This window comes from Bombina bombina, chromosome 6 (assembly GCF_027579735.1).
Source record: "Bombina bombina isolate aBomBom1 chromosome 6, aBomBom1.pri, whole genome shotgun sequence".
NCBI lineage: Eukaryota > Metazoa > Chordata > Amphibia > Anura > Bombinatoridae > Bombina > Bombina bombina.
Window position 1 is genome coordinate 353064202 of NC_069504.1, and position 22730 is coordinate 353086931.

A 22730-nucleotide genomic window follows, 5' to 3' on the forward strand; every position below is an offset into this window, starting at 1 on the left:
GGGGCCTTTTTGTCGGTGGTCAGATCTCAGGGGATAGTGGTGGCGCCATACCTGGATGACTTCTTGTTTCAGGCGCCATCTTTTCATTTAGCCAAATCTCATACAGATTCTGTTATCTACTCTTCATTCCCACGGGTGTGAAGTAAATCTGGAAAAGAGTTCCTTGGTGCCAGACACCAAGGTATGCTTTTTGGGAACGATTGACTCTCTGTCCATGAAATTTTTTTTGACTGATATCAGAATGTCCAAAATGTTTGCTTCTTGTCTTTCCCTTCAGTCCTCTACTCGTCCATCAGTGGTTCAGTGAGTGTATGGAAGTAATTGGTCTAGTAGTTGCTTCCATGGACATTATTCCTTTTGCTCGCTTCCATCTGAGACCTCTGTAGTTTATGCATGCTCAAACAATGAAACTGAGCCCACTCGGATCTTTCTCACAGAATAATTCTAGACTCCCTAACGAGAGGTTCTCTGTACTGGTGGATCTCTCAGGACCATTTGTCTCTGGGAACATGCTTCCTTAAACCATCCTGTCAGGCTGGGGAACAGTTTGGGGCTCCTTAAAGGCTCAGGGTCTCTGGACTTGAGAGGAGTCTTCTCTCCAATAAATATTCTAGAGTTGAGAGCAATCTTCAATGCCCTAACGCCTTGGCCCCAATTGTTTTTGGTCTGGTTTATCAGATTCTTTTCGGACATCACCACCTCAGTAGCGTATATCAACCACCAGGGAGGAACTCTGAGTTCCTTAGCTATGAAGAAGGTGACTTGCATTCTCCAGTGGCGGAGTCTCACAAGTGGACAACTGGAAAGCGGATTTTCTGAGCAGGCAGACCTTTCACCCCAGGGAGTGGGCTCTCCATTCGCAAGTATTCACAGTGATAACCCTCAGGTGGGGGGTTCCGGAGCTGCATTTGATAACGTCTCGTCTAAATGCCAAATACCAAGATAGGGTCAAGATCATGGGATCCTTAAGCAGCTCTGATAGACGCTCTGGTGGTTCTTTGGAACTTCATTCTTGCATACCGGTTTCTTCCGTTTTGCTCTCCTTCCTCGAGTAATTGCTTGTATGAAACAAGAGTGGATGTTGGTGATTCTAATCGCCCCTGTGTGGCCTCGCAGGATCTGGTTTGCAGATCTGGTGAAGATGTCATCTCTTCCCCTTGGAGGTTGCCTTTGAGGAAGGACCTTCTACTTCAGGGTCCCTTCCTCCACCCAAATCTAGATTCTCTGAAGCTGACTGCTTGGAGATTGAACGTCTAGTCTTGACTAGGTGTGTTTTTTCTGAGAAAGTCATTGATACTATGCTTCAGGCTCGTAAATCTGTTACTTGCAAGATTTGCCATAGGGTATTGCTTAAATACCTCAGAGTTTCTCTTTGAGCCGGTTGAGGGTTCCCTGAATTTTTTTTTCTTCAGGATGGCCTGGTGAAAGGTTTATTAGTCAGCACTCTGAAGGGTCAGATTTCTGCTCTGTCTATATTCTTTTGCACAAACGTCTGGCAGATCTGCCAGATGTTCAATCTTTTGTGCAGGCCTTGGTCAGAATCAGACCTGTGTTTAAGAACAAGATTAAGGCTCCAAGGAGGAGCAACAGGTTTAAAGTTCTGCAGTTGGGTTTGTTTGAGCCTATGCATGCAGTTGATGATGGGTTGTTATCTTGGAAAGTTTTGTTTTTCCTTGCTATTTCTTCTGGACGCAGAGTTTCAGAGCTTTCGGCTCTTCAGTTTGATAACCCTTACTTTATTTTTTTGTCGATAAGACGGTTCTTCGTACTAAGTTGGGATTTCTTCCCAAGGTGGTATCGGATCACAATATCAATCAGGAAATCCGTTTTTCCTTCCTTTTGCCCTAATCCTTTCTCAGAAGGAACGCCTGTTGCATAACCTGGATGTTGTGCGTGCTCAAAATTTTTACCTTCAAGCAACTAAAGATTTTTGTCAATCAACTGCTCTGTTCATTGTTGTCTCTGGTAAGGGTCAGAAGGCCACGTCTACTTCTCTTTCTCTCTGGTTGAGAAGTTAGCTTATGATACAGCTGGTCAACAGCCTCCTGAGAGAATTCCGGCTCATTCCACTAGGGCTGTCTCTTCTTCCTGGTCCTTCAAAAAAGAAGCTTCTGTGGAACAAATCTGCAAGGCAGCCACTTGGTCCTCATTGCATACTTTTTCTAAACTCAACACATTTGACACTATTGCCTCGGCTGAGGCTTCCTTTGGGAGTAAAGTTCTTCAAGCGGTGGTGCCTTCGGTTTAGGGCCGCCTGTCTTGTTCTCCGTCCCTTCTATTCTGTGTCCTCTAGCTTGGGTATTGGTTTCCACTAGTAATTGGAATGGATTCATGGACTCTCCATGCCATTGGAAAGAAAACAAAATGTATGCTTGCCTGATAAATTTCTTTTCTCCAACATAGGTGTGTCCGGTCCACGGCATCATCCTTACTTGTGGGATATTCTCTTCCCCAACAGGAAATGGCAAAGAGCCCAGCAAAGCTGGTCACATGATCCCTCCTAGGCTCCGCCTACCCCAGTCATTCTCTTTGCCGTTGTACAGGCAACATCTCCACGGAGATGGCTTAGAGTTTTTTAGTGTTTAACTGTAGTTTTTATTATTCAATCAAGAGTTTGTTATTTTGAAATAGTGCTGGTATGTACTATTTACTCAGAAACAGAAAAGAGATGAAGATTTCTGTTTGTATGAGGAAAATGATTTTAGCAACCGTCACTAAAATCCATGGCTGTTCCACACAGGACTGTTGAGAGCAATTAACTTCAGTTGGGGGAACAGTGAGCAGTCTCTTGCTGCTTGAGGTATGACACATTCTAACAAGACGATGTAATGCTGGAAGCTGTCATTTTCCCTATGGGATCCGGTAAGCCATGTTTATTACGATCGTAAATAAGGGCTTCACAAGGGCTTATTAAGTCTGTAGACTTTTTCTGGGCTAAATCAATTCATTATTAACACATATTTAGCCTTGAGGAATCATTTTATTTGGGTATTTTGATATAATAATATCGGCAGGCACTGTTTTAGACACCTTATTCTTTAGGGGCTTTCCCAAAGCATAGGCAGAGCCTCATTTTCGCGCCGGTGTTGCGCACTTGTTTTTGAGAGGCATGGCATGCAGTCGCATGTGAGAGGAGCTCTGATACTTAGAAAAGACTTTCTGAAGGCGTCATTTGGTATCGTATTCCCCTTTGGGCTTGGTTGGGTCTCAGCAAAGCAGATACCAGGGACTGTAAAGGGGTTAAAGTTCAAAACGGCTCCGGTTCCGTTATTTTAAGGGTTAAAGCTTCCAAATTTGGTGTGCAATACTTTTAAGGCTTTAAGACACTGTGGTGAAAATTTGGTGAATTTTGAACAATTCCTTCATGTTTTTTCGCAATTGCAGTAATAAAGTGTGTTCAGTTTAAAATTTAAAGTGACAGTAACGGTTTTATTTTAAAACGTTTTTTGTACTTTGTTATCAAGTTTATGCCTGTTTAACATGTCTGAACTACCAGATAGACTGTGTTCTGAATGTGGGGAAGCCAGAATTCCTATTCATTTAAATAAATGTGATTTATGTGACAATGACAATGATGCCCAAGATGATTCCTCAAGTGAGGGGAGTAAGCATGGTACTGCATCATTCCCTCCTTCGTCTACACGAGTCTTGCCCACTCAGGAGGCCCCTAGTACATCTAGCGCGCCAATACTCCTTACTATGCAACAATTAACGGCTGTAATGGATAATTCTGTCAAAAACATTTTAGCCAAAATGAACACTTATCAGCGTAAGCGCGACTGCTCTGTTTTAGATACTGAAGAGCATGACGACGCTGATAATAATGGTTCTGAAGGGCCCCTAACCCAGTCTGATGGGGCCAGGGAGGTTTTGTCTGAGGGAGAAATTACTGATTCAGGGAACATTTCTCAACAAGCTGAACCTGATGTGATTACATTTAAATTTAAGTTGGAACACCTCCGCATTCTGCTTAAGGAGGTATTATCCACTCTGGATGATTGTGACAAGTTGGTCATTCCAGAGAAACTATGTAAAATGGACAAGTTCCTAGAGGTGCCGGGGCTCCCAGAAGCTTTTCCTATACCCAAGCGGGTGGCGGACATTGTTAATAAAGAATGGGAAAGGCCCGGTATTCCTTTCGTCCCTCCCCCCATATTTAAAAAATTGTTTCCTATGGTCGACCCCAGAAAGGACTTATGGCAGACAGTCCCCAAGGTCGAGGGAGCGGTTTCCACTTTAAACAAACGCACCACTATACCCATAGAGGATAGTTGTGCTTTCAAAGATCCTATGGATAAAAAATTAGAAGGTTTGCTTAAAAAGATGTTTGTTCAGCAGGGTTACCTTCTACAACCAATTTCATGCATTGTCCCTGTCGCTACAGCCGCATGTTTCTGGTTCGATGAGCTGATAAAGGCGGTCGATAGTGATTCTCCTCCTTATGAGGAGATTATGGACAGAATCAATGCTCTCAAATTGGCTAATTCTTTTACCCTAGACGCCACTTTGCAATTGGCTAGGTTAGCGGCTAAGAATTCTGGGTTTGCTATTGTGGCGCGCAGAGCGCTTTGGTTGAAATCTTGGTCGGCTGATGCGTCTTCCAAGAACAAGCTACTTAACATTCCTTTCAAGGGGAAAACGCTGTTTGGCCCTGACTTGAAAGAGATTATCTCTGATATCACTGGGGGTAAGGGCCACGCCCTTCCTCAGGATCGGCCTTTCAAGGCAAAAAATAAACCTAATTTTCGTCCCTTTCGTAGAAACGGACCAGCCCAAAGTGCTACGTCCTCTAAGCAAGAGGGTAATACTTCTCAAGCCAAGCCAGCTTGGAGACCAATGCAAGGCTGGAACAAGGGAAAGCAGGCCAAGAAACCTGCCACTGCTACCAAGACAGCATGAAATGTTGGCCCCCGATCCGGGACCGGATCTGGTGGGGGGCAGACTCTCTCTCTTCGCTCAGGCTTGGGCAAGAGATGTTCTGGATCCTTGGGCGCTAGAAATAGTCTCCCAAGGTTATCTTCTGGAATTCAAGGGACTTCCCCCAAGGGGGAGGTTCCACAGGTCTCAGTTGTCTTCAGACCACATAAAAAGACAGGCATTCTTACATTGTGTAGAAGACCTGTTAAAAATGGGAGTGATTCATCCTGTTCCATTAAGAGAACAAGGGATGGGGTTCTACTCCAATCTGTTCATAGTTCCCAAAAAAGAGGGAACGTTCAGACCAATCTTAGATCTCAAGATCTTAAACAAGTTTCTCAAGGTTCCATCGTTCAAGATGGAAACCATTCGAACTATTCTTCCTTCCATCCAGGAAGGTCAATTCATGACCACGGTGGATTTAAAGGATGCGTATCTACATATTCCTATCCACAAGGAACATCATCGGTTCCTAAGGTTCGCATTCCTGGACAAGCATTACCAGTTCGTGGCGCTTCCTTTCGGATTAGCCACTGCTCCAAGGATTTTCACAAAGGTACTAGGGTCCCTTCTAGCTGTGCTAAGACCAAGGGGCATTGCTGTAGTACCTTACTTGGACGACATTCTGATCAAGCGTCGTCCCTTCCTCAAGCAAAGGCTCACACGGACATTGTCCTGGCCTTTCTCAGATCTCACGGATGGAAAGTGAACGTGGAAAAGAGTTCTCTATCTCCGTCAACAAGGGTTCCCTTCTTGGGAACAATAATAGACTCCTTAGAAATGAGGATTTTTCTGACAGAGGCCAGAAAAACAAAACTTCTAGACTCTTGTCGGATACTTCATTCCGTTCCTCTTCCTTCCATAGCTCAGTGCATGGAAGTGATCGGGTTGATGGTAGCGGCAATGGACATAGTTCCTTTTGCGCGCATTCATCTAAGACCATTACAACTGTGCATCTCAGTCAGTGGAATGGGGATTATACAGACTTGTCTCCGAGGATACAAGTAAATCAGAGGACCAGAGACTCACTCCGTTGGTGGCTGTCCCTGGACAACCTGTCACAAGGGATGACATTCCGCAGACCAGAGTGGGTCATTGTCACGACCGACGCCAGTCTGATGGGCTGGGGCGCGGTCTGGGGATCCCTGAAAGCTCAGGGTCTTTGGTCTCGGGAAGAATCTCTTCTACCGATAAATATTCTGGAACTGAGAGCGATATTCAATGCTCTCAAGGCTTGGCCTCAGCTAGCGAGGGCCAAGTTCATACGGTTTCAATCAGACAACATGACAACTGTTGCGTACATCAACCATCAGGGGGGAACAAGGAGTTCCCTAGCGATGGAAGAAGTGACCAAAATCATTCTATGGGCGGAGTCTCACTCCTGCCACCTGTCTGCTATCCACATCCCAGGAGTGGAAAATTGGGAAGCGGATTTTCTGAGTCGTCAGACATTGCATCCGGGGGAGTGGGAACTCCATCCGGAAATCTTTGCCCAAGTCACTCAGCTGTGGGGCATTCCAGACATGGATCTGATGGCCTCTCGTCAGAACTTCAAAGTTCCTTGCTACGGGTCCAGATCCAGGGATCCCAAGGCGGCTCTAGTGGATGCACTAGTAGCACCTTGGACCTTCAAACTAGCTTATGTGTTCCCGCCGTTTCCTCTCATCCCCAGGCTGGTAGCCAGGATCAATCAGGAGAGGGCGTCGGTGATCTTAATAGCTCCTGCGTGGCCACGCAGGACTTGGTATGCAGATCTGGTGAATATGTCATCGGCTCCACCTTGGAAGCTACCTTTGAGACGAGACCTTCTTGTTCAGGGTCCGTTCGAACATCCGAACCTGGTTTCACTCCAGCTGACTGCTTGGAGATTGAACGCTTGATCTTATCGAAGCGAGGGTTCTCAGATTCTGTTATCGATACTCTTGTTCAGGCCAGAAAGCCTGTAACTAGAAAGATTTACCACAAAATTTGGAAAAAGTATATCTGTTGGTGTGAATCTAAAGGATTCCCTTGGGACAAGGTTAAGATTCCTAAGATTCTATCCTTCCTTCAAGAAGGATTGGAAAAAGGATTATCTGCAAGTTCCCTGAAGGGACAGATTTCTGCCTTGTCTGTGTTACTTCACAAAAAGCTGGCAGCTGTGCCAGATGTTCAAGCCTTTGTTCAGGCTCTGGTTAGAATTAAGCCTGTTTACAAACCTTTGACTCCTCCTTGGAGTCTCAATTTAGTTCTTTCAGTTCTTCAGGGGGTTCCGTTTGAACCCTTACATTCCGTTGATATTAAGTTATTATCTTGGAAAGTTTTGTTTTTAGTTGCAATTTCTTCTGCTAGAAGAGTTTCAGAATTATCTGCTCTGCAGTGTTCTCCTCCTTATCTGGTGTTCCATGCAGATAAGGTGGTTTTACGTACTAAACCTGGTTTTCTTCCAAAAGTTGTTTCTAACAAAAACATCAACCAGGAGATTATCGTACCTTCTCTGTGTCCGAAACCAGTTTCAAAGAAGGAACGTTTGTTGCACAATTTGGATGTTGTTCGCGCTCTAAAATTCTATTTAGATGCTACAAAGGATTTTAGACAAACATCTTCCTTGTTTGTTGTTTATTCCGGTAAAAGGAGAGGTCAAAAAGCAACTTCTACCTCTCTCTCTTTTTGGATTAAAAGCATCATCAGATTGGCTTACGAGACTGCCGGACGGCAGCCTCCCGAAAGAATCACAGCTCATTCCACTAGGGCTGTGGCTTCCACATGGGCCTTCAAGAACGAGGCTTCTGTTGATCAGATATGTAGGGCAGCGACTTGGTCTTCACTGCACACTTTTACCAAATTTTACAAGTTTGATACTTTTGCTTCTTCTGAGGCTATTTTTGGGAGAAAGGTTTTGCAAACCGTGGTGCCTTCCATTTAGGTGACCTGATTTGCTCCCTCCCTTCATCCGTGTCCTAAAGCTTTGGTATTGGTTCCCACAAGTAAGGATGACGCCGTGGACCGGACACACCTATGTTGGAGAAAACAGAATTTATGTTTACCTGATAAATTACTTTCTCCAACGGTGTGTCCGGTCCACGGCCCGCCCTGGTTTTTTTAATCAGGTCTGATAATTTATTTTCTTTAACTACAGTCACCACGGTACCATATGGTTTCTCCTATGCAAATATTCCTCCTTAACGTCGGTCGAATGACTGGGGTAGGCGGAGCCTAGGAGGGATCATGTGACCAGCTTTGCTGGGCTCTTTGCCATTTCCTGTTGGGGAAGAGAATATCCCACAAGTAAGGATGACGCCGTGGACCGGACACACCGTTGGAGAAAGTAATTTATCAGGTAAACATAAATTCTGTTTCTTTCCTGGCATGGACAGTCCTCGACCCACCCTTTTAATTTGAGTTAAGATGGCTTTTTTGTATAAACTTCAGGCACCTCTATACCCTTGTGTCATCTCTTTCCATTTTCCTTCGGCTGAATGACACTGGATTATGGAATATAGGAGTGATACTTAACAGCTCTGCTGGGGTGTTCTTTGCCACCTCCTGGTGGCCAGGAGTTGAATTCCCACTAGTAATTGAAATGGATTAATGGACTCTCCATGCCAGGAAAGAAAATAATTTATCAGGTAAGCATAAATTTTGTTTTTATCATTAATGGGCCCTGAAGCACAAAATTGTCCTTTCGAGATTCAGATCATGCATTAATTTTCAAACAATTATCCAATTATATATATAAAAAAGCCTGTATCTAATTTGCTTTGTTTTCTTGGTATCCTTTGTTAAAACTCATTGCAAGGTAGGCCCAGGAGCAGCAATACACTACTGGGATCTAGCTGCTCATTTGTCACATATTGATATATTCCTATCTCCCAGTAATGAAATGCTGCTCCTTCAGCAAGGATACTAAGAGACTGAAGCAAATTTATTAATGGAAGTAAACTGGAAAGTTATGTTGTATTCTCTATCGCACTGGTTTTCAAACTTGTCCTCGGGCCTCCCCAACATGCCCGATTTTCTAAATTACCTAAGATTAGAGCAGGTAAAATAACCATGTTTACTAATCGGATGATTATTTCACCTGTGTTCTAGTTCAGATATCCACAAAATGTTGCCTGTTAGGGAGGCGTGAGGACAGGTTTGAAAACCAGTGCTCTATCGGAATCATGAAGGAAAAATCTGTCTAGGTCAGGCATCCAAGATAATTAACCTCTTAAGGACATATGACAGAATTTTTCCTTCATAAACAATTGAGCAAACTGAAAGCTGTGTCCTTAATGTGTTAAACACATAGGTATTTAGATAATCTAGGGTTACAACAACTGGGAGCAATTGTAGAACACTTGTAGTTAGTCCAATAAATTATAGAATTAATTTGTAAATACAGCAATTCTATCATGTCCCTTTTTTATTATTTTTTTATTTATATAAATATAGAGACTTTGCACCAGATATATGGTGGATGTTTGCATGTATGTAATGTATGTATTACACTGCACTACCTGTCTGCCGGTTCAGAGATACAAAAAATCCAGGTCACTTCACACACCTCGCAACACGGCTATTAATTTATTGGGATTATATGTGACACTATCCATCAAAATACTTCAAACTCAGAGTTCCACAGAGAATATCCAGCATTCATAGTTCCATGTTCAGGATAACAAGGTTATAGTGCCATCCTCAGTAGTCCCTGAGGTCCTTTATTATCATGACACCCCTCTGGGAGGACATGGGGAATCCCTAAGGTTAGACGACGATTCTCCAAGCTGTTCCATTTTTACAAATGCGAATATACAAATATTTGGAAATCTGAACTTTTCTCACATCCATACATTTCTATTACAAGATATGACAAGTCCACGGATTTCATCCTTACTTATGGGATATCGCCTCCCGGTCAGCAGGAGGAGGCAAAAAGCTCCACAGCAGAGCTGCATAAATAGCTCCTCCCTTCCCTCCCAACCCAGTCATTCTCTTTGCCTGAGTTAGTGATAGGAAGAGGTAAAGGGAGGTGTTAGTTTTAGATTCTTCAATCAAGAGTTTTTTATTTTTAAATGCTGCCAGAGTGTACTATTTTTCTACTGGGCAACCTCTGGATCTAGCCTTTCAGGCTATGGGAACTGGTGGATTTTTGACTCCACTGCGCCTCCCATGATTGTGCTGCTTTTCCTGTTTTATGGTCTTAGAAGTTGTGACTAAGACCCTTCTGTCTTTCACTGGACCTCAAAAGGAAGAGTGGATCTCCTTTTTTGTTAGCTTAAAGGGACAGTAGAGGAAAAAAAATCCTAATTAACAGATCATGCCGTTTTAAACAACTTTCCAGTTTACTTCTATTATCTAATCTCGTTTGTTCCCTTGGTATTCTTTGAAGAGTTAACTAAGGAGCAGCAAGGTTCTGCTGGGAGCTACCTTAAGACAATAACAAAGGGCATGTAGGTGCAGTCACTATAAACCAATAAGCTCACAGTTGTGCACTGCTGCTCCCAAGACTACCTAGGTATGGTTTTAAAACAATGGATACTAAGTGAAAAAAGCAACTTTGATTACTGAAGTAAATTGGAAAGTTGATTAAAATTGTCATTCAGAATCATTTTTTTTCTTTTTTTAACCTTATTTTTTTTATTTTTAACCATTTGAAGTAGCTTATTCAAAATAACACAACTTTATTTATTAAACAATGTGAATGTTTGTGCATTTTTATAAGACTTTAAACATTTTTTTTTCAAGCACCTGTATGGGGCAAAACTTGAAATATTACATACAATTTTTCTTATGTTTTCTTATGTTTTTATGTTTAGATTCCTCCTAAACCTTATTCCTTTGGTGTTTTTGTATGTAGGTACTGATAAAGTGAATTCTCCAAGCTCCCAGTGTATCCAGTTTGATGGCCTGTAAGTTTTTTTTTATCTTTAAGTTATTTGACTACTATCATTAGGTTTGTTTCTGTAAAAGGTCATCTATCCCAAACCAAATTTAAATCAATACATATTTGTCCTCAAAAACAAATGCTAAAAATTGACACGTGTTTTGAAAATCTTTGTATTCATTATTGATGCCATTTTGCTCCCAACCTTATACTTTGTGGTGAAGCATCCCTATAGAGCAAGGGTGCTGATCAGGGCTCGCAGTATCAGTTTGCCCGCTGCCATGGCGTCATTAAAGGGGACTAAGATTCCCATCATGCTGTGCATGAAATTCAAACTGCAGTGCTATGAGCCATAAGCACCATAGAACATGCCAAATATGTAATTACAGGTAATGAGTATTCTTAACTATCAGGGGCTTAAATGACAAATATAGTTATGTGCATGCCTACACACAAAAAAATCTATATTTCTCTTGTTAAGTGTATCCAGTCCACGGATCATCCATTACTTGTGGGATATTCTCCTTCCCAACAGGAAGTTGCAAGAGGATCACCCACAGCAGAGCTGCTATATAGCTCCTCCCCCAGCTGTCATATCCAGTCATTCTCTTGCAAGCCTCAACCAAGATGGAGGTCGTAAGAGGAGTGTGGTGTTTTATACTTAGTTTATTCTTCAATCAAAAGTTTGTTATTTTTAAATGGTGCCGGAGTGTACTGTTTATCTCAGGCAGTATTTAGAAGAAGAATCTGCCTGCGTTTTCTATGATCTTAGCAGAAGTAACTAAGATCCATGGCTGTTCTCGCATATTCTGAGGAGTGAGGTAACTTCAGAGAGGGAATGGTGTGCAGGTTTTCCTGCAATAAGGTATGTGCAGTTAAAATATTTTTCTAGGGATGGAATTTGCTAGAAAATGCTGCTGATACCGAACTAATGTAAGTAAAGCCTTAAATGCAGTGAGAGCGACTGCTATCAGGCTTATTAATAGAGATACATACTCTTATAAAAATGTAATATAAAACATTTGCTGGCATGTTTAATCGTTTTTATATGTATTTGGTGATAAAACTTATTGGGGCCTAGTTTTTTTCCACATGGCTGGCTTGAATTTTGCCTAGAAACAGTTTCCTTAGGCTTTCCACTGTTGTAATATGAGTGGGAGGGGCCTATTTTGCATTTTTTTTGCACAGCAAAAATTACAGACACAGACATCCAGCTTCTTCCTGCATGATCCAGGACATCTCTGGAGGGCTCAAAAGGCTTCAAAGTCGTTTTTGAGGGAGGTAAAAAGCCACAGTAGGGCTGTGGCAGTTGTTGTGACTTTTTGAAAAAACGTTTTTGTCATTTATTATTCTGTTTTGGGTATTAAGGGGTTAATCATCCATTTGCAAGTGGGTGCAATGCTCTGCCAACTTGTTACATACACTGTAAAAATTTTGTTAGTGTAACTGCCTTTTTTCACTGTTATTTAAAATTTTGACAAAATTTGTGTTTCTTAAAGGTAGTGATGCACCGAAATGGAAATTCTGGACCGAAACCGAATCCGAAAATCCGGGATGCACTTAACCGAAAACCAAAACTGATACCGAAAATGTATTTTTTCAAATTAATTTTTTTTAGGTTTTTTTTTTGCATAATTAGAGCCAATAAAAAAAGCCCACACTTTTGTTGAAAGTAACCCACTAAAATTGGACAAAAATATCTTAAAACAATAATATGCTACACAATAATTTTACCAAGAAGAAAAAAAACAGGCAAAAAATGCCATTTTCCGCCAAAATGTTTTTGGTGCATCCCTACTTAAAACAATTATAAATATCAATATACTGTATTATTCTTCATTTAGTTCTATGTAACAGAATCATATTTAACAGTTTTTTTTACCAATTATCCAAATAAAGTATAGTCATAGAAAACTCATTATATGCAGAACAGTAAGTCAAGTAATAACCTTAAACAGCAGCTCTAGGCTAGCATCAAATTTGAAACATGCTACACAATAATTTTACCGAAAATAACAGGCAAAAAAAACGAAACTTTCTGCGGCCGAAATTTCGGTGCATCCCTACTTAAAGGTGCAGTAACGTTTTTTATATTGCTTGTAAACTTGTTTAAAGTGTTTTCCAAGCTTGCTAGTCTGTTTAAACATGTCTGACACAGAGGAAACTACTTGTTCATTATGTTTGAAAGCCATGGTGGAGCCCCATAGGAGAATGTGTACTAAATGTATTGATTTCACCTTAAACAGTAAAGATCAGTCTTTATCTATAAAAGAATTATCACCAGAAGATTCTGACGAGGGGGAAGTTATGCCGACTAACTCTCCCCACGTGTCAGACCCTTCACCTCCCGCTCAGGGGATGCACGCTAATATGGCGCCAATTACATCAGGGACGCCCATAGCGATTACCTTGCAGGACATGGCTGCAATCATGAATAATACCCTTTCAGAGGTATTATCCAGGTTGCCTGAATTAAGAGGCAGGCGCGATTGCTCTGGGGTTAGGAGAAATACAGAGCGCGCAGATGCTGTAAGGGCCATTTCTGATACTGCGTCACAATATGCAGATCATGAGGACGGAGAGCTTCAGTCTGTGGGTGACATCTCTGATTCGCGGAAACCTGATTCAGAGATTTCTAATTTTAAATTTAAGCTTGAGAACCTCCGTGTGCTGCTCTGAATGACTGTAACACAGTTGCAGTACCAGAGAAATTGTGTAGGCTGGATAAATACTATGCGGTGCCGGTGTGTACTGATGTTTTTCCTATACCTAAAAAGCTTACAGAAATTATTAGCAAGGAGTGGGATAGACCGGGTGTGCCTTTTTCCCCACCACCTATATTTAGAAAAATGTTTCCAATAGACGCCTCTACACGGGACTTATGGCAGACGGTCCCTAAGGTGGAGGGAGCAGTTTCTACTTTAGTAAAGCGTACTACTATCCCGGTTGAGGACAGTTGTGCTTTTTCAGATCCAATGGATAACAAATTGGAGGGTTACCTTAAGAAAAGGTTTATTCAACAAGGTTTTATTTTACAGCCCCTTGCATGCATATTGCGCCTGTCACGGCCACGGCGGCATTCTGGTTTGAGGCCCTGGAAGAGGCCATCCATACAGCTCCATTGACTGAAATTATTGACAAGCTTAGAACACTTAAGCTAGCTAACTCATTTGTTTCTGATGCCATTGTTCATTTGACTAAACTAACGGTTAAGAATTCCGGATTCGCCATCCAAGCGCGTAGGGCGCTATGGCTTAAATCCTGGTCAGCTGACGTGACTTCGAAGTCTAAATTACTCAACATTCCTTTCAAGGGGCAGACCTTATTCGGGCCTGGTTTGAAGGAAATTATTGCTGACATTACTGGAGGTAAGGGTCACACCCTTCCTCAGGACAGGGCCAAAGCAAAGGCCAAACAGTCTAATTTTTGTGCCTTTCGAAATTTCAAGGCAGGTGCAGCATCAACTTCCTCAGCTTCAAAACAAGAGGGAACTTTTTCTCAATCTAAGCAGGCCTGGAAACCTAACCAGTCCTGGAACAAAGGCAAGCAGGCCAGAAAGCCTGCTGCTGCCTCTAAGACAGCATGAAGGAACGGCCCCCTATCCGGCGACGGATCTAGTAGGGGGCAGACTTTCTCTCTTTGCCCAGGTGTGGGCAAGAGATGTTCAGGATCCCTGGGCGTTGGAGATCATATCTCAGGGATATCTTCTGGACTTCAAAGCTTCCCCTCCACAAGGGTGATTTCATCTTTCAAGGCTATCTGCAAATCAGATAAAGAAAGAGGCATTCCTACGCTGTGTGCAAGACCTCCTAGTTATGGGAGTGATCCATCCAGTTCAACGGACGGAACAAGGACAGGGTTTTTATTCAAATCTGTTTGTGGTTCCCAAAAAAGAGGGAACCTTCAGACCAATTTTGGATCTAAAGATCTTAAACAAATTCCTCAGAGTTCCATCTTTCAAAATGGAAACTATTCGGACCATCCTACCCATGATCCAAGAAGGTCAGTACATGACCACAGTGGACTTAAAGGATGCCTACCTTCACATACCGATTCACAAAGATCATCATTGGTTTCTAAGGTTTGCCTTTCTAGACAGGCATTACCAATTTGTAGCTCTTCCCTTCGGGTTGGCTACAGCCCCGAGAATTTTTACAAAGGTTCTGGGCTCACTTCTGCCGGTTCTAAGACCGCGAGGCATAGCGGTGGCTCCGTATCTAGACGACATCCTGATACAGGCATCAAGCTTTCAAGTTGCCAAGTCTCATACAGAGATAGTTCTGGCATTCCTGAGGTCGCACGGGTGGAAAGTGAACGAGGAAAAGAGTTCTCTATCCCCACTCACAAGAGTCTCCTTCTTATGGACTCTTATAGATTCTGTAGAAATGAAAATTTACCTGACGGAGTCAAGGTTATCAAAACTTCTAAATGCTTGCTGTGTTCTTCACTCCATTCCGCGCCCTTCGGTAGCTCAGTGTATGGAGGTAATCGGCTTAATGGTAGCGGCAATGGACATAGTGCCATTGGCGCGCCTTCATCTCAGACCGCTGCAATTATGCATGCTGAGTCAGTGGAATGGGGATTACACAGATTTGTCCCCTCTGCTGAATCTGGATCAAGAGACCAGAGATTCTCTTCTCTGGTGGTTGTCTCGGGTACACCTGTCCAAGGGTATGACCTTTCGCAGGCCAGATTGGACAATTGTAACAGATGCCAGCCTTCTAGGTTGGGGTGCAGTCTGGAACTCCCTGAAGGCACAGGGATCGTGGACTCAGGAGGAGAAACTCCTTCCAATAAATATTCTGGAGTTAAGAGCGATATTCAATGCTCTTCTGGCTTGGCCTCAGTTAGCAACACTGATGTTCATCAGATTTCAGTCGGACAACATCACAACTGTGGCTTACATCAACCATCAAGGGGGAACCAGGAGTTCCCTAGCGATGTTAGAAGTCTCAAAAATAATTCGCTGGGCAGAGTACCACTCTTGCCACCTGTCAGCAATCCATATCCCAGGCGTGGAGAACTGGGAGGCGGATTTTCTAAGTCGTCAGACTTTCCATCCGGGGGAGTGGGAACTCCATCCGGAGGTGTTTGCTCAATTGATTCATCGTTGGGGCAAACCAGAGTTGGATCTCATGGCGTCTCGCCAGAACGCCAAGCTTCCTTGTTACGGATCCAGGTCCAGGGACCCAGAATAGACGCTGATAGATGCTCTAGCAGCGACTTGGTTCTTCAACCTGGCTTTTGTGTTTCCACCGTTTCCTCTGCTCCCTTGACTGATTGCCAAAATCAAACAGGAGAGAGCATCGGTGATTCTGATAGCGCCTGCGTGGCCACGCAGGACTTGGTATGCAGACCTAGTGGACATGTCATCCTTTCCACCATGGACTCTGCCTCTAAGACAGGACCTTCTGATACAAGGTCCTTTCAATCATCCAAATCTAATTTCTCTGAGCCTGACTGCATGGAGATGCATCAAAGCGTGGCTTCTCCGAGTCAGTCATTGATACTTTAATACAGGCACGAAAGCCTGTTACCAGGAAAATCTGCCACAAGATATGGAGTAAATATCTTTATTGGTGTGAATCCAAGAATTACTCATGGACAAAGGATTATCAGCTAGTTCCTTAAAGGGACAGATTTCTGCTCTGTCTATTCTTTTGCACAAGCGTCTTGCAGAGGTTCCAGACGTCCAGGCATTTTGCCAGGCTTTGGTTAGAATTAAGCCTGTGTTTAAACCTGTTGCTCCCCCGTGGAGCTTAAACTTGGTTTCTTTCATGTAATTAGCAAGAGTCCATGAGCTAGTGACGTATGGGATATACATTCCTACCAGGAGGGGCAAAGTTTCCCAAACCTTAAAATGCCTATAAATACACCCCTCACCACACCCACAATTCAGTTTTACAAACTTTGCCTCCTATGGAGGTGAAGTAAGTTTGTGCTAGATTCTACGTTGATATGCGCTCCGCAGCAGGTTGGAGCCCGGTTTTCCTCTCAGCGTGCAGTGAATGTCAGAGGGATGTGAGGAGAGTATTGCCTGTTTGAATTCAATGATCTCCTTCTACGGGGTCTATTTCATAGGTTCTCTGTTATCGGTCGTAGAGATTCATCTCTTACCTCCCTTTTCAGATCGACGATATACTCTTATATATATACCATTACCTCTGCTGATTTTCGTTTCAGTACTGGTTTGGCTTTCTACAAACATGTAGATGAGTGTCCTGGGGTAAGTAAGTCTTATTTTCTGTGACACTCTAAGCTATGGTTGGGCACTTTTTTAATAAAGTTCTAAATATATGTATTCAAACATTTATTTGCCTTGACTCAGGATGTTCAACATTCCTTATTTTCAGACAGTCAGTTTCATATTTGGGATAATGCACTTGAATCAAATATTTCTCCAACATAGGTGTGTCCGGTCCACGGCGTCATCCTTACTTGTGGGATATTCTCTTCCCCAACAGGAAATGGCAAAGAGCCCAGCAAAGCTGGTCACATGATCCCTCCTAGGCTCCGCCTACCCCAGTCATTCTCTTTGCCGTTGTACAGGCTCTCTCTTCGCTCAGGCTTGGGCAAGAGATGTTCTGGATCCTTGGGCACTAGAAATAGTCTCCCAAGGTTATCTTCTGGAATTCAAGGGGCTTCCCCCAAGGGGGAGGTTCCACAGGTCTCAGTTGTCTTCAGACCACATAAAAAGACAGGCATTCTTACATTGTGTAGAAGACCTGTTAAAAATGGGAGTGATTCATCCTGTTCCATTAGGAGAACAAGGGATGGGGTTCTACTCCAATCTGTTCATAGTTCCCAAAAAAGAGGGAACGTTCAGATCAATCTTAGATCTCAAGATCTTAAACAAGTTTCTCAAGGTTCCATCGTTCAAAATGGAAACCATTCAAACAATTCTTCCTTCCATCCAGGAAGGTCAATTCATGACCACGGTGGATTTAAAGGATGCGTATCTACATATTCCTATCCACAAGGAACATCATCGGTTCCTAAGGTTCGCATTCCTGGACAAGCATTACCAGTTCGTGGCGCTTCCTTTCGGATTAGCCACTGCTCCAAGGATTTTCACAAAGGTACTAGGGTCCCTTCTAGCGGTGCTAAGACCAAGGGGCATTGCAGTAGTACCTTACTTGGACGACATTCTGATTCAAGCGTCGTCCCTTCCTCAAGCAAAGGCTCACACGGACATAGTCCTGGCCTTTCTCAGATCTCACGGATGGAAAGTGAACGTGGAAAAGAGTTCTCTATCTCCGTCGACAAGGGTTCCCTTCTTGGGAACAATAATAGACTCCTTAGAAATGAGGATTTTTCTGACAGAGGCCAGAAAAACGAAACTTCTAAACTCTTGTCGGATACTTCATTCCGTTCCTCTTCCTTCCATAGCGCAGTGCATGGAAGTGATAGGTTTGATGGTAGCGGCAATGGACATAGTTCCTTTTGCGCGCATTCATCTAAGACCATTACAACTGTGCATGCTCAGTCAGTGGAATGGGGACTATACAGACTTGTCTCCGAAGATACAAGTAAATCAGAGGACCAGAGACTCACTCCGTTGGTGGCTGTCCCTGGACAACCTGTCACAAGGGATGACCTTCCGCAGACCAGAGTGGGTCATTGTCACGACCGACGCCAGTCTGATGGGCTGGGGCGCGGTCTGGGGATCCCTGAAAGCTCAGGGTCTTGGGTCTCGGGAAGAATCTCTTCTACCGATAAATATTCTGGAACTGAGAGCGATATTCAAGGCTCTCAAGGCTTGGCCTCAGCTAGCGAGGGCCAAGTTCATACGGTTTCAATCAGACAACATGACGACTGTTGCGTACATCAACCATCAGGGGGGAACAAGGAGTTCCCTGGCGATGGAAGAAGTGACCAAAATCATTCAATGGGCGGAGACTCACTCCTGCCACCTGTCTGCAATCCACATCCCAGGAGTGGAAAATTGGGAAGCGGATTTTCTGAGTCGTCAGACATTGCATCCGGGGGAGTGGGAACTCCATCCGGAAATCTTTGCCCAAATCACTCAACTGTGGGGCATTCCAGACATGGATCTGATGGCCTCTCGTCAGAACTTCAAGGTTCCTTGCTACGGGTCCAGATCCAGGGATCCCAAGGCGACTCTAGTAGATGCACTAGTAGCACCTTGGACCTTCAAACTAGCTTATGTATTCCCGCCGTTTCCTCTCATCCCCAGGCTGGTAGCCAGGATCAATCAGGAGAGGGCGTCGGTGATCTTGATAGCTCCTGCGTGGCCACGCAGGACTTGGTATGCAGATCTGGTGAATATGTCATCGGCTCCACCATGGAAGCTACCTTTGAGACGAGACCTTCTTGTTCAAGGTCCGTTCGAACATCCGAATCTGGTCTCACTCCAGCTGACTGCTTGGAGATTGAACGCTTGATCTTATCAAAGCGAGGGTTCTCAGATTCTGTTATTGATACTCTTGTTCAGGCCAGAAAGCCTGTAACTAGAAAAATTTACCTCAAAATTTGGAAAAAATATATCTGTTGGTGTGAATCTAAAGGATTCCCTTGGGACAAGGTTAAGATTCCTAAGATTCTATCCTTCCTTCAAGAAGGATTGGAAAAAGGATTATCTGCAAGTTCCTTGAAGGGACAGATTTCTGCCTTGTCTGTGTTACTTCACAAAAAGCTGGCAGCTGTGCCAGATGTTCAAGCCTTTGTTCAGGCTCTGGTTAGAATCAAGCCTGTTTACAAACCTTTGACTCCTCCTTGGAGTCTCAACTTAGTTCTTTCAGTTCTTCAGGGGGTTCCGTTTGAACCCTTACATTCCGTTGATATTAAGTTATTATCTTGGAAAGTTTTGTTTTTGGTTGCAATTTCTTCTGCTAGAAGAGTTTCAGAATTATCTGCTCTGCAGTGTTCTCCTCCTTATCTGGTGTTCCATGCAGATAAGGTGGTTTTACGTACTAAACCTGGTTTTCTTCCAAAAGTTGTTTCTAACAAAAACATTAACCAGGAGATAGTCGTGCCTTCTCTGTGTCCGAAACCAGTTTCGAAGAAGGAACGTTTGTTGCACAATTTGGATGTTGTTCGCGCTCTAAAATTCTATTTAGATGCTACAAAGGATTTTAGACAAACATCTTCCTTGTTGTTTGTTTATTCTGGTAAAAGGAGAGGTCAAAAAGCAACTTCTACCTCTCTCTCTTTTTGGATTAAAAGCATCATCAGATTGGCTTACGAGACTGCCGGACGGCAGCCTCCTGAAAGAATCACAGCTCATTCCACTAGGGCTGTGGCTTCCACATGGGCCTTCAAGAACGAGGCTTCTGTTGATCAGATATGTAGGGCAGCGACTTGGTCTTCACTGCACACTTTTACCAAATTTTACAAGTTTGATACTTTTGCTTCTTCTGAGGCTATTTTTGGGAGAAAGGTTTTGCAAGCCGTGGTGCCTTCCATTTAGGTGACCTGATTTGCTCCCTCCCTTCATCCGTGTCCTAAAGCTTTGGTATTGGTTCCCACAAGTAAGGATGACGCCGTGGACCGGACACACCTATGTTGGAGAAAACAGAATTTATGTTTACCTGATAAATTACTTTCTCCAACGGTGTGTCCGGTCCACGGCCCGCCCTGGTTTTTTAATCAGGTCTGATAATTTATTTTCTTTAACTACAGTCACCACGGTATCATATGGTTTCTCCTATGCAAATATTCCTCCTTAACGTCGGTTGAATGACTGGGGTAGGCGGAGCCTAGGAGGGATCATGTGACCAGCTTTGCTGGGCTCTTTGCCATTTCCTGTTGGGGAAGAGAATATCCCACAAGTAAGGATGACGCCGTGGACCGGACACACCGTTGGAGAAAGTAATTTATCAGGTAAACATAAATTCTGTTTTTTCTTACCTTAAAAATTTGACTTTTTTCCCTGTGGGCTGTTAGGCTCGCGGGGGCTGAAAATGCTTCATTTTATTGCGTCATTCTTGGCGCGGACTTTTTTGGCGCAAAAAATCTTTTCGGTTTCCGGCGTCATACGTGTCGCCGGAAGTTGCGTCATTTTTTGACGTTCTTTTGCGCCAAAAATGTCGGCGTTCCAGACGTGGCGTCATTTTTGGCGCCAAAAGCATTTAGGTGCCAAATAATGTGGGCGTCTTATTTGGCGCTAAAAAAATATGGGCGTCTCTTTTGTCTCCACATTATTTCAGTCTCATTTTTTCTTTGCTTCTGGTTGCTAGAAGCTTGTTCCTTGGCATTTTTTCCCATTCCTGAAACTGTCATTTAAGGAATTTGATCAATTTTGCTTTATATGTTGTTTTTTCTCTTACATATTGCAAGATGTCTCACGTTGCATCTGAGTCAGAAGATACTTCAGGAAAATCGCTGTCTGGTGCTGGAACTACCAAAGCTAAGTGTATCTGCTGTAAACTTTTGGTAGCTATTCCTCCGGCTGTTGTTTGTATTAATTGTCATGACAAACTTGTTAATGCAGATAATATTTCCTTTAGTAATGTACCATTACCTGTTGCAGTTCCATCAACATCTAATGTTCAGAATGTTCCTGATAACATACGAGATTTTGTTTCTGAATCCATCAAGAAGGCTATGTCTGTTATTCCTCCTTCTAGTAAACATAAAAAATCTTTTAAAACTTCTCTTTATACAGATGAATTTTTAAATGAACATCATCATTCTGATTCTAATGACTCTTCTGGTTCAGAGGTTTCTGTCTCAGAGGTTGATGCTGATAAATCTTCATATTTATTTAAAATGGAATTTATTCGTTCTTAATTTCTAAAGCAATTAGTACTTCTTTAAGTAGAGGATTCTGGTCCTCTTGATACTAAATCGAAATGTTTAGATAAGGTCTTTAAATCTCCTGTGGTTATTCCAGAAGTTTTTCCTGTTCCTGGTGCTATTTCTGAAGTAATTTCCAGAGAATGGAATAATTTGGGTAATTCATTTACTCCTTCTAAACATTTAAAGCAATTATATCCTGTGCCGTCTGACAGATTAGAATTTTGGGACAAAATCCCTAAAGTTGATGGGGCTATTTCTACCCTTGCTAAACGTACTACTATTCCTACGTCAGTTGGTACTTCGTTTAAGGATCCTTTAGATAGGAAAATTGAATCCTTTCTAAGAAAAGCTTATCTGTGTTCAGGTAATCTTCTTAGACCTGCTATATCATTGGCTGATGTTGCTGCAGCTTCAACTTTTTGGTTGGAAACTTTAGCGCAACAAGTAACAGATCATGATTCTCATAATATTATTATTCTTCTTCAACATGCTAATAATTTTATCTGTGATGCCATTTTTGATATTATCAGAGTTGATGTCAGGTTTATGTCTCTAGCTATTTTAGCTAGAAGAGCTTTATGGCTTAAAACTTGGAATGCTGATATGTCTTCTAAATCGACTCTACTTTCCATTTCTTTCCAGGGTAACAAATTATTTGGTTCTCAGTTGGATTCTATTATCTCAACTGTTACTGGTGGGAAAGGGACTTTTTTTTACCACAGGATAAAAAATATAAGGGTAAAAACAGGGCTAATTATCGTTTTCGTTCCTTTCGTTTCAACAAAGAACAAAAACCTGATCCTTCATCCTCAGGAGCAGTTTCAGTTTGGAAACCATCTCCAGTCTGGAATAAATCCAAGCCTTCTAGAAAAGCAAAGCCAGCTTCTAAGTCCACATGAAGGTGCGGCCCTCATTCCAGCTCAGCTGGTAGGGGGCAGGTTACGTTTTTTCAAAGAAATTTGGATCAATTCTGTTCACAATCTTTGGATTCAGAACATTGTTTCAGAAGGGTACAGAATTGGTTTCAAGATAAGACCTCCTGCAAAGAGATTTTTTCTTTCCCGTGTCCCAGTAAATCCAGTGAAAGCTCAAGCATTTCTGAAATGTGTTTCAGATCTAGAGTTGGCTGGAGTAATTATGCCAGTTCTGGAACAGGGACTGGGGTTTTATTCGAATCTCTTCATTGTACCAAAGAAGAATTCCT

At 42.8% G+C, this 22730-nt stretch overlaps 1 protein-coding gene across 1 annotated transcript in view; it reads left to right on the forward strand.

Annotated features, from left to right (window-relative positions):
• The window catches only part of LOC128664425 (M-phase inducer phosphatase 1-B-like), a 346009-nt gene that overhangs the window by 287571 nt on the left and 35708 nt on the right, over positions 1 to 22730 (forward strand). Inside the window, exon 4 of the mRNA XM_053719256.1 lies at positions 10739 to 10790. Coding sequence (XP_053575231.1) covers positions 10739 to 10790 — 52 coding nt within the window. The remainder of the gene's footprint in view (positions 1 to 10738; positions 10791 to 22730) is intronic.